We start from the raw sequence: 12115 nt of genomic DNA, 5'->3' as shown, positions 1-12115 counted from the left end.
TGAAAGCACTTATGTGCTTCAGATTAAATATATAATTTGCCTTCCTCTCTGGCCAAGTTTTAATGACAAAGAATCAAATTGCTGGTATTTAGAGCTGTCATAGTGATTTTGATACCCTGACCCTGAGTTAAGTGGGAGTCCTGTCTATTGGAAGCTATTATTTTGGAGAGTTTTGTTTTCATGTTTCTTGTCTAGAGCTGCCTGGAGAAACAAGTGTTCTGAGGGCATGAGTACTGCCAGTGCATTTTGGTGCTTGTGTTTTGAGCAAGGGCTGACTTAAGGTGTCTGGAGTGATGCTCTCAACTTTTGATACTATAATGTAGAGACCCCACAATGGCTGTGCTTACTGGTAAAAGAGCTGAGGCTTGTCTGTTACAGGTGCTGCATGTCAGGGACAAATTTGAATACTGAATTTGGTTTGTGAGATCAATATCTTTATATGAATATTTTAAAAAGTAAATACAAGTTTTATCGGAGTATTAATTTAAGATCTGGAGAGTGATACTATGCTGGAGTTTTGTGGCACTTTCTGCGGTGTTCTGCCAATAGATTTCAAGTTGCAAGGAAGTTGGTTGTTAGGATTTTAACTTTTATATAACCTTTCTGGGCATTTATTTAACTTTCTGTTCTCTCTGAACAGCTAAGTATTTATATGGTATAGAATCTGAAGGTCAGTATCCCAGACATGAGATGGTCTAGTACATGGAACTGAAGCTGGCTTGATGTGAGGCAGCTCTTTCCTGGAAGGTCATTAGTTGTAGCTCAGCATACATAGGACTAGTCTTAACTGGCACTGATGTGGTGTCCAGCTAATGCAGCTATGAATATTGTGTAGTGGAGCACTCATCCTGTTTGACTTAGTGATAGTCCTAAGTGATTATTGTAGAGGACATCTTCTGAAGAATGATATCCTTCTTTTGATTATTTTTTTTTGTAAAGGCATTTTCTTACACATGTGCAAACCAGTGTTGTTTCTTGCATATTTACCTGTGCTTCTGTACATGGCTGGTAGCGATTTACATTGCTCAGAATATTGCTTGGAAGACCATTTGCTGAATACAGCAGATTTGTTTGAGTCTTGAAGGACCAAGGTTATCTTAGAATCATTTATAATCGTGAAATCATTTAGGTTGGAAAGGACTTTTAAGAATACTGGATCCAACCTTAAACCTAACACTGACGAGTTCTCCACTAAACCATGTCATTCAGCCTTTTGGTGAAGAAACTGTTCCTGATTTCCAGTCTAAACCTCCCCTGGCACAGCTTGAAGACATTTCTTCTTGTCCTGTCACTTGTTACTGGGGAAGTGAGATGACCACCACCTCACTACAACCTACTGTCAGGCAGTTGTAGAGAGTGATAAGGTCCTCCCAAGCATGCTCTTCTCCAGGCTAAACCCCCCCAGGTGCCTCAGCCATTCCTTATCACACTTGTGCTCCAGGCCCTTCACCAGCTCCATTGCCCTTCTCTGGAGCCTCTCCAGCACCAAAATGTTCCTCCTGTAGTGAGGGGCCCAGAAGTGAAGAGAGGATTTGAGGTGTGTCCTCACCAGAGTCCTGTATAGGGGGATGGTCACTGCCTTAGTCCTGCTGGCCACACTATTGCTGATACAGGCCAGGATGCTGTTGGCGTTCTTGGCTGCATGGGCAAATTGCTGGCTCATATTCTGTTGGCAGTAGACCAACACTCCCAGGTTCTTTTCCATTGGGCTGCTTTCTGACATAGTTGTTAATTGCTTGTTCTTGTCTTTGTTTTTCTAATATCTCCTCCTAAAAAAAAAGATGACTTAATTCAGAATTTTTAATTTTCTGCAAACTTTATTTTTTACCTCAAATCAGAAATCGGGTGGACTTCATGTGCCATATGAAACCAACTGAAAGGAAAAGTTCCTCTTCATCTGGGAAAGAATCTGGGAACTGGACCCTGGTAGATGAAGGAGGAGAAGAGGTACAGCAAGCAATTTCTTTCTCTTTTTCCATTTATGCTTTTGCTCAGCTTATTGTATTGATTTTTTTTTTTTTTCTGAAATGGAGAAAAAAAGCTGACTTCTCTGGTTAAATAACATGATTCATAACTTAGATCTGTTGTATTCTCCTTTTATCTCTGTGATATAACTGTAGATAGTGGAGCTTCCAGAATTAGTGTTACTGATAGGATTTGAACATTTGAGCTGTTGTGTGCGAAAGGAGAATGGCAGTAGATATGTGTTTGGATAACTTCCCTTCAGAAAGTGTGTTGGACTAACATAGCATTACCTCTAGTTCTGTTCCCTAACTGATGAGGGCTTTTATATAAGAAAATACAGAGAAGAGGAATTTAGGGGCTTGTAATGTGGTAAGGAGAGTTCATTTGTGCTTTTTTTTTTTTTCTCTTACAAGCAAAATGGAGTTAGCACAATAGCAATGCCCTTTTACAATGTTTTATTGTAAAGCTACTTAAAGTAACTGTATTTGTCTATAGGATGAGGATCCTGAAACAAGCTGGATTCTGCTTTTGGAAGATGATTTAATTGCCCTGTTGTCACAGTTTCCATTTCATGAACTCTTTCAGCAGTTCCTTGGGTTTAAGTCTGGAGGTAAATAAGCTGCTAAAGAGTTATTATTTATTTTGCGTACACTAATTGATTAATGATGAAAACTGCTAAGAATGCTGCTGCATTATGAGAGTCTGAGTGAAGTAAAAATGAAACTGTGCACAGCTCACAGACTAAATAGATGAGACTTACATACTTATAGCCATACTAGCATGCAGAACATTAGAGTCCTTTCTCTTAGTTTTAATCTGCTTGGTAGTTATACTCAGAGATGTGCTTTCAGAAATAATTTTGCTCCTTTGCCTCCTAGTTGAAATGTTACTGTGATTTTTCTCTAATTATTTAGTAATTCTTTGTTTTGCTGAATTTCTGGACAAATACAAGAAGATAATTGCATGCTACAGGTCTTATAACAAGCATAGTTTCATTTTTACTTTTACACTTAACAGGTATTAATAGTTTATTTCATAAACAAAACATAAATTTCAGTTCACTAGGTAGCTAGCAAACAACTGTTTGCCAGATCTGTGGTGAATTGTTTCTTTGAATTCTTATTAAGTTACTTTAAAAATCTAGAATGCACACTTCTTTTTTTCTTTTTCCTTTTTTTTTTTTTTCTTGGTTTTAGGTGCTTATTTTCCTGAAAAAACAACTCCCCAGGAGATGATGAAGATTTTTGCATTTGCAAATTCCTTAGTGGAACTTCTGTCTGCAGGGTTGGAAACATTTAACAGAGCACGGTACCGACAGTTTGTGAAGCGAATCGGTCAGCTGATCAAGTAAGGCAATATTTTCTCTGTGACATGATTAAAATTTTTCATACAGTTCTGGTTTAAAAGGTTTTAAAGAAACCCAAAACAAACCAAAATAAATAAAAAAGCCCCAAACAGGACTTGGGTAGATTTTGCATTGTGTGTTGATCAGTTTAGTGATGGCAGTCTGGTAATCTGTAATTTCGGGGTCCTTCAGTCTAAAACTGGGGAATTGCAGAATCTAAATGCTGTTGGTACAAATGAGCCGAATGAGCTATGGAACACCAGGCTAACTGCCATCAGGGCTATGCTTAGGCCTGTCTTGAGAAGACACCGAAATCCACCAGATAGTTTCTCAAATCACTCCTTTGTATAACAAATATGTTTGTTTTCTGTTGTCCAGATTTAGTGCTTTTAATATGCTCCTTGGAAGTCATTTGGTTGAAGTAAGCAAATGTCATTGAAATCTAGGAGTTGCTCTTTATTTTTAAATCTCTAGCAGTCACTTTATATGGCTTGCATGAGTGTGTCTTCAAAGAAACAAAATCCTTGTTTTTCTTTGTGTTTATTAGAGAAGTAACTTTCTTAGTGTCATTATTCCTGTATAAGATTTTTGCATGGGCTGCCATGTAGGATTAAGTTGGATGGGACTTAGAGCAACTTCAAGGTCTCTTCAAGCCAAACCAGTCTGTGATTACCATAAGGCTCCAAACAAAGTTCATACACAAACTAGTTTGGTATAACAGAATATTATGCATTGTTTGCTTGCGAAACCAAGGAAGGAAAACACAAGAATTTTAGATTAATGCTATTTACATAGAAATCTCTGGAAACCAGAGGACAAAATGTTGAACATGCCTCTGATCTAGTCGCGCTTGTCTATGTTTTCATACTATGACATACTTAATGATTCTTGTTCCAATTGTTTGTGCTGCTGTGTAGGATGACACTTTGTCATGTGAGTGACCACTGGGCCCAGTATGTTAGCAGCAATAAACAGTATGGATCAGTAGCACACCCCTACTCTGTGGAAAAATTGCAACTGGAGTTTGATGAGCTGGTTTTTAGAGCTGTTCTACATGTTCTGAAGGCAAAAAGGTAGGCTGTCTCATGGGATTGATACTGGCTTCTCCTTGGAGGAGTTTCATATTTGAAATGGGGAGTTGGAGTGGTTTTAAATACTTAATGATTTAAATAACACCCCAGTATGCAAGACTTTAGCACACTGGTAGCATCAAGATTAAGAGGAATTATGCCTTGAATTTTAGCACCTGACAGAAGCTCTTGTTCAGTTCAAAATGAGGTTAATTCAATTCGAAATAGCAAGACACATCCTCACATTTCTAATTCTGTTACATGGTGGAGATATGTGCATATGTCTCTTTTTAAAATGTTGGGATTTATCAGGATGAAACTGTTTCTATCTGCCTCTTCCACAGATTGGGAGTCTGGCTGTTCATGTCAGAGATGCCTTATGGAACTTTATCCAGCAATATGCTTTGGAGGCTCTTCTTTGTAATGCACTGTGCGGAGAGTGAGAACCTGGAAAAGCTCTGCTCTACTTTGCAACCTGCTGACTGCAAGCAAAGACTCAAAGGTAGAATTCCTACACTTAAAACCAGTTCTAATTGATTTGGCTATTGCTGCAAAAGCTACACATTTAATTCTTTGCAGGTTCTGTTGTTAAATGGGTCCAGAGGTATTAGAACTGTCTTGAGTAGTTCATGGTCTTCCAGTACTTGTGTGCCCAAACTCTCATTTTTAACAGGAATTGTTGGATCTACTGTCCTTTTAGCTTTTGTTTAGGTACATTTTATGTATCTTGGTATCAGGTCCCATCTTGACCTTTGATAGTATTTGGTCATATAAATACCCCAGTCCTCCTTTCTCCCCTGTTCCCCAGACTTGCTAGTTTTGGCTTCAGTAACTTACAGTGTGGGAGACTGTCGTGTTTTAAGCTTAGCCGTAACTCAGAACCACGCAGATGCTCTCTTACTTCCGGCCTCTTCCTCCCCCCGGCTCTCAGAGGGATGGGAAGGAGAATCGAAAGAATTTAACTCCTGCGGGTTGAGATAAGAACAGTCCAGTAACTAAGGTATAACACAAACAACTGCTACCACCAATAATAATAACGATAAGGGAAATAACAAGGGAAGAGAATACAACTGCTCACCACCTGTCGACCGATACCCAGGCCTACTGAGCCAGTGATCTAACCCTTCTGGGTAACTGCCCCCAGTTTATATAGTGGGCATGACGTGCTGTGGTATGGAATACCTCTTTGGTTAGTTTGGGTCAGGTGTCCTGTCTCTGCTTCCTGCCGGCTTTGCCTCCTCCCTGGCAGACCATGAGACTCACAAAGTCCTTGGTCAGAATAAACATTAACTATGCAGCAACTAAAAACGTTGTTACCAGCACTGTTCCCAGGCTGAAAGTCAGCCAGCTACTGAGAAGGAGAAAAAATGACTGCTAATGCTGAACCCAGGACAGAGATCTGCTTATCTTCCACAACTACAGATATTTCCCTTACCTCAAGCCTTTTTTTTGAGGCTTTTCTTCTCCTATATGCCAATTTTCTTTCTGTTTTCCCCTTGACTTCTGTCTTGTATTGATCTCCACAGTGATTGTGGTAGCTTTAGCTATAGCAGAGTTATTTAGATGCCAGCTGGAATGCTGCTTTCACTGTGCTGCTGGCTTCATGGAAAGTATTTCAGGATTTGATTGGCAGGGAAACAGGTAAACAAAGCTGTAATTCCCTGCTTCACAGCCTCTTTGCTGTCTTCAGGGAGAGCAAATCTCACTGTCAATTTTACTTTTCAGCTCTGTGGTAATGCAAACAGCTGTTACCACATCAACCAAGTCTTTTGATGGAGAAGCAGAAGAAAGTGGTGATCTTTAGGTTATTGAGTGTCTTGACTCTGTGCAAGTTCAGCTGACATAGAAGGTGATTTATGCAGAGTAGGAGGGAGATCAAGACTATAGTTGTGTACACTTTGAGGTGCTGATCTGATTAGATTTGCTACCCAAAACAGTTAGTTACATGCTTTCAGTGAGACACTTTTTGTTTTTTGCAAGAAATTTCTACTTCATCTCAAGGAAAGAGAACGGAATACAATGTGGTGGGTTGCAGCTGTGGCAGTAACAAATACCAGTTTGTTTTGTTCAGGCTTTGTTCTGCTTTTAGCTAACTTTCATGTTTCAAAGTCCTTTGTATGCTGATGCATGGTATTTTCTGTCCTCTTTATTCTCCTTGTTCGGTTATGTCAGCACAATACTATTTGTCACAAATGTCTAGACAGTGAATATCAACAGTTCTTTCAGTGAAATCCACCTAATCTGAAAGATCTTCTTCTGACTGACACTAATATAATGCTGACTTAATTTCCTGTAATACATACCCTGTAAGACCATGGCATTAACATTCTCTTGGGAGAAAACATTTTGGATTGATTTCCCTTCCCAAATGAAGTTTGAGAAATGTTAAGAGTGAATCTACAGCTGGTAGCAAGCCTTGGTAACTGATGGAAGATTTAAGCTTACATATGTAGAGGTGGGAGACCGGTTTCTTTTAAGGGATAGGTAGAAATAGCATAGTAAAATGGAGTGCAGTGGTGGAGCTGCACTTACTAGGATGACTTATGAACTTTGAGAGCCACCAGATACAAAATAAACCTGTGCGGATATATGGGAAGTCTGGTTACTTGACATGTTCTTGACTAGACTAAATGTTAATAAGCTTAGAATCATAGAATAGGGTTGGAAAGGACCTTAAGATCATAAAGTTCCAACCCCCTGCATGGGCAGGGACACCTCACACTAAACCATATCACCCAAGGCTTTCTCCAACCTGGTCTTGAACACTGCAAGGGATGGAGCATTCACAACCTCCCTGGGCAACCTATTCCAGTGCCTCACCACCCTAACAGGGAAGAATTTCCTCCTTATATCCAATCTATACTTCCCCTGTTTTAAACTTTAACCCGTTACCCCTTGTCCTATCACTACAGTCCCTAATGAAGAGTCCATCCCCAGCATCCTTATAGGCCCCCTTCACATACTGGAAGATTGCTATGAGGTCTCCACGCAGGCTTGGCATGGGTTGCCCAGGGAGGTTGTGAATGCTCCATCCCTGGCAGTGCTCAAGACCAGGTTGGACGAGGCCTTGGGTGATGTGATTTAGCGTAAGGTGTCCCTGCCCACGGCAGGGGGGTTGGAACTAGATGATCCTAAGGTCCTTTCCAACCCTAATTATTCTATGATTCTAAGGCCTTCTCCGCAGGGCTGCTCTGAATCTCTTCTTTGCCCAACCTGTAGCTGTACCTGGGATTGCTCCCACCCAGGTGTAGGACCTTGCACTTGGCATGGTTAAACTTCATAAGGTTGGCATCAGCCCACCTCACAAGCGTGTCGAGGTCCCTCTGGATGGCATTCCTTCCCTCCAGGGTATCAACCAAACCACACAGCTTGGTGTCATCGGCAAACTTGCTGAGGGCACACTCAATCCCACTGTCCATGTCAGCAATGAAGATGTTATACAAGGCTGGTCCCGACACTGATCCCTGAGGGACACCACTCATTACTGGTCTCCAGCTGGACACTGAGCCATTGACCGCAGCTGTTTGCGTGCCGCCATCCAGCCGATTCTTTATCTACTGAGTGGTCCATCCATTAAATTGATGTCTCTCCAATTTAGAGACAAGGATGTCATGTGGGGCAGTGTCGAATGCTTTGAACAAGTCCAGGTAGATGACATCAGCTGCTCTACCCCTGTCCATCAGTTCTGCAGCCCCATCATAGAAGGCCATCAAATTGGTCAGGCAGGATTTTCCCTTAGTGAAGCCATGCTGGCTGTCACCAAGCACCTTGTTGATTTTCATGTGCCTTAGCATGCCTTCCAGGAGAATTTGCTCTAAGATTTTGCTAGGCACAGAGGTGAGACTGACTGGTCTGTAATTCCCTGGGTCATCTATTTTCCTCTTCTTGAAAATGGGCGTTATATTTCCCTTTTCCCAGTCATCAGGAACTTCACCTGACTGCCATGATTTCTCAAATAGGATGGCCAGCGGCTTAGCAACTTCATTCGCCAGCTCCTTCAGGACCCACAGATGGATTTCATCAGGACCCATGGACTTGTGCACATTCAGATTTTTAAGATGGTCTCGACCCAGATCCTCTCCTACAGTGATCCCAAGGTCTTCATTCTCACAGTCCCTGCATCTGCCTTCCAAGACTTGGGTGGTGCGGTCAGAGCCTTTGCCCATGAAGACCGAGGCAATGAAGTCATTAAGAACCTCAGCCTTCTCCAAATCCAGAGTAGCCAGTTCTCCCGATAGCTTCCAGAGGGGGCCTACATTCTCCCTGGTCTGTTTTTTATTTGCTGTGTACCTGTAGAATCCCTTCCTGTTATCCTTAATATCCCTACCCAAGTTTAATTCTAGCTGGGCCTTAGCTTTCCTAACCTGCTCCCTAGCTTCCCAGACAACATCCCTGTACTCTTCCCAGGCTGCCACTTGTTATAAGCCTCTGTTTTCAATTGAATTTTCCTCAGGAGCTCCTTATCCATCTAAGGAGGTCTCCTGGCCCTCCTGCTGCTCTTCCTTCTAGTTGGGATGCAACACTCCTGGGCACGTAGTAGGTGATCCTTGAATATCAACCAAGAGTTTTGGGTCCCCCTGCCCTCTAGGGCTATATCCCATGGAACCCTACTAAGCAGGTTCCTGAAGAGGCCAAAGTCTGCTCTTTTGAAGTCCAGGGCAGTGAGCTTGCTGCACCCTCTTCTCACTGTGCTGAGGATCTCAAATTCGAGCATCTCATGATCGCTGCATCCAAGGCTGCCCTGGAGCGTCACATTTCCAACGAGTCCTTCCCTTTTGGTGAGCACGAGGTCAAGCATGGCACCTCTCCTTGTCGGCTCCTCTATTACTTGCAGAAGGAAGTTGTCTTCCACACAATCGAGGAGCCTCCTGGATTGCTTGTGCCAGGCCGTACCGTCATTCCAACAGATGTCAGGGTGGATGAAGTCACCCATGAGAGCAAGGGCCTGTGAGCGTGAGGCTTTTCCTATCTGTCTGTAGAGTGCTTCATCCGCAGGTTCTCCTTGATCAGGCAGTCTGTAACAGATCCTCAATGTAATGTCTCCCATAGCTACATTCCCTTTAACCCTGACCCACAAACTCTCTGTGGACTGCTCACCTGTCCCCAGACAGAGTTCCATACTCTCCAGCCTATCCCTAACATAAAGGGCAACTCCCCATCCCCTCCTGCCAGGCCTGTCTTTTCTAAAAAGCCTGTCACCTTCCATTCCAACACTCCAGTCATAGGAGCCATCCCACCATGTTTCTGTGATGCCTTTTATATCATACCCACGTAGATGTGCACACATCTCTAATTCCTCTTGTTTGTTCCCCATGCTACAGGCATTTGTATAGAGGCATCTGAGCCAAGCTCCAACTGAAGCCGGCTCATTGGCTGGAGCGGCTGGAATGTATCTACATTGCTCCAAGCATTTAATATAGGTGCTGGCAACTGACTGGGTATGTTGGGATGGAATGATGCCCCCCTCCCCCAACACATCTATTTTAAAGCCCCCTTGACCAGTCTGGCAAGCCTTCTACCAAAACTGCTCTTTCCCTTCTTTATCAGACCAGCTCCACCAGCCCCCCCTAGACCTGGCCTACAGATTTGGGTCCTGTGTTCAGGACTCCCAAACCCCTGACTATGACACCACCCTTTTAACCATTTATTAACCTGGCTAATCCTCCTGGCTTTTTTTAGGTCCTCCCCTGTATCCTGGAGAATTGACAGAAAGACTGAGCTCCAGAGCCACTGACCACCTCCCCCAGGGCTCTGTAGTCCTTCTTTATGTTCCCCAGGCTACTACTATCTATATCCCTAGCACCCACACGTATCACCAGAAGTGGGTAATAGTCCATGGGACTTACTAGAGCAGGCAGCCTCTCTGCCACATCCCTGATCCGTGCCCCTGGTAGGCAACACACCTCCCTTGAGACAGAGTCAGGCCGACAGCCGAGTGCTTCTGTCCCTTTCAAAGTAGAGTCAAACTTACTGTGGAACACGTTTTCACTGACAAGCAGTGACGTTACAGTTTCTTGTTGATGTTTGATGCATGTGTGAGTAGAAGTGTGTGTTCTGTGTAAGCTCTGTTAATACAGGATTAAGAGCTTTGTCCTTTCCTCTGTTGCAACTGACAATAAGAACCTGCTGAACAGCATTTCTTGTTACAGGTTTTTTACTGCCAGTATCAAGATTTAAGGAGCCACTGATTTTTAGGGTCTCTCTGAACTTGAATTGCTTCATGGTCAAATGTATGGAGGAGGAAGAGAACTGACTCAATTAGTAACTGTGTGTTGAAGTTTTCATTGCCGTGCTGTAAGGTGATGGGTTTGATGTGAAGCCTCTTCCCTGTTTGCCTTGTCCCCATCCGTCATTGCCAAGGTGTGGCTTGGTGTGGGTTTGAGGTTGGCGTGGGATCTGCAGCATGTGGAGCCCACACATTGGCCACAGGCACAGTGAAGAGGAAGGTGCAGCTGAAGCAGGAAGCTTCAGGGTGACTGCAGAGCTACGACTTGTAGCAGACACGGTCTAGTGAACATATGCTCCGAAGCTGACCCCAGCTCGTTTCCTTCCTTTTATGATTGCCCTTAACTTTACCAGGTCTTTTTCTCTTCTCTCTTCCTTCAAGACCCTTCTCTATATCTTAGCTGGTCTGTGCCTAATGAAACACAGATGCACACTTCACAGGGAAATATGACAGTTGCTGTCATAGTCATTCGTTACTTGCGTGTCCTACCCCTTCTCCACGTCTGTGAGTCATTCTGCTATACCTGTGCATGTAGTCCTTTTCTGTTTTTTGGTCTTTTTGCATTACCTAAAAACCCCTGAACAACGGCAAAAACCACAGTGCTCTTAATCTCTGCTGTAAGAATAAAAGTGGTAAGGTCTAGTGGTGCACTTAGCAGTGCTGGGGTAAAGGTTGATGATCTTAAAGGCCTTTTCCAGCTTCTTTGATTCTGTGATTCTATGAAAAAGTAGCGTTAGGAAAGGGAGATTTATGGATGAGACACCTTGTGGATATCTGTTGTATCTGTCAGTAGTGTAGTTTATCTTACAATATGGAAAATCTCTTCACTTAAATTGCACAGTCCTCTAGCACAGTGTTCATGAGATGTTTTGGCTGTGTGAGTCTGACCTTCTCGGGTTGAAGTACAGTTGCAAAATTCTTGAAAGCTCTTAAAATAGAATGTAACCTAAGTGTCTTGCTTTGCTAGTGTTTCTATTCAGTGGCAGATTTCTAGGTTTCAGAATTAAGTGCATTAATATCTCACAAACAACTTTATCAATAAAACAAAAAGAGGAGCTAACCATATGCTATCTTTCAGTTCATGTTTTTAGTGAACATAGTTTCAAGGGCTCTTTGAACTTGAGAGCAAACATGCATTTTGTAATCTGCAGATGTTACAGCAAACTATAACCCAAATGTTTTAATTTGTTAGGTGTTTTTCTGGGGAAAAAATCTGCTTGCATTTAAATAGATGTTCAGATTGAGAAAGGAATTTGCTTGAAAACATCTTTTCCACTTGTATGAAAACTGTATCAAAGAAGCTTAACACACGTGTGAAGTGGTGTGAGAAATCACCACAAAGATGGCCACATTACAGAAATCTCCTTCACACCTGAAACTTGACCTTTGTAGAAGTCACTTCAGTGTAGGAGTCATATCTGGATCATGGAAAGACGTTTTTTAATATATCTGATATTGCAAAAAGAATACTGAAACCAAGAATCTGCTGAGGGGTCTTCCTCCGGGGGT

At 42.5% G+C, this 12115-nt stretch overlaps 1 protein-coding gene across 4 annotated transcripts in view; it reads left to right on the top strand.

Annotated features, from left to right (window-relative positions):
- The window catches only part of EPG5 (ectopic P-granules 5 autophagy tethering factor), a 78544-nt gene that overhangs the window by 19968 nt on the left and 46461 nt on the right, over positions 1-12115 (top strand). For 2 of the 4 annotated variants that reach the window (XM_062613408.1, XM_062613407.1), the window contains exons 7-11: positions 1839-1947; positions 2461-2575; positions 3162-3312; positions 4228-4383; positions 4725-4882. In XM_062613408.1, the coding sequence (XP_062469392.1) occupies positions 1839-1947; positions 2461-2575; positions 3162-3312; positions 4228-4383; positions 4725-4882 (689 nt within the window). The remainder of the gene's footprint in view (positions 1-1838; positions 1948-2460; positions 2576-3161; positions 3313-4227; positions 4384-4724; positions 4883-12115) is intronic. The other 2 variants (XM_062613410.1, XM_062613409.1) reach the window with 1 other exon arrangement.

The sequence above is a fragment of the Pezoporus occidentalis genome, unplaced genomic scaffold (assembly GCF_034315485.1).
Source record: "Pezoporus occidentalis ecotype Australia unplaced genomic scaffold, CSIRO_AGI_Poc_V1 ctg166, whole genome shotgun sequence".
Classification (NCBI taxonomy): Eukaryota; Metazoa; Chordata; class Aves; order Psittaciformes; family Psittacidae; genus Pezoporus; species Pezoporus occidentalis.
Note: the sequence above shows the minus strand (reverse complement) of the source record. Positions and strands in the feature narration are given on the sequence as shown.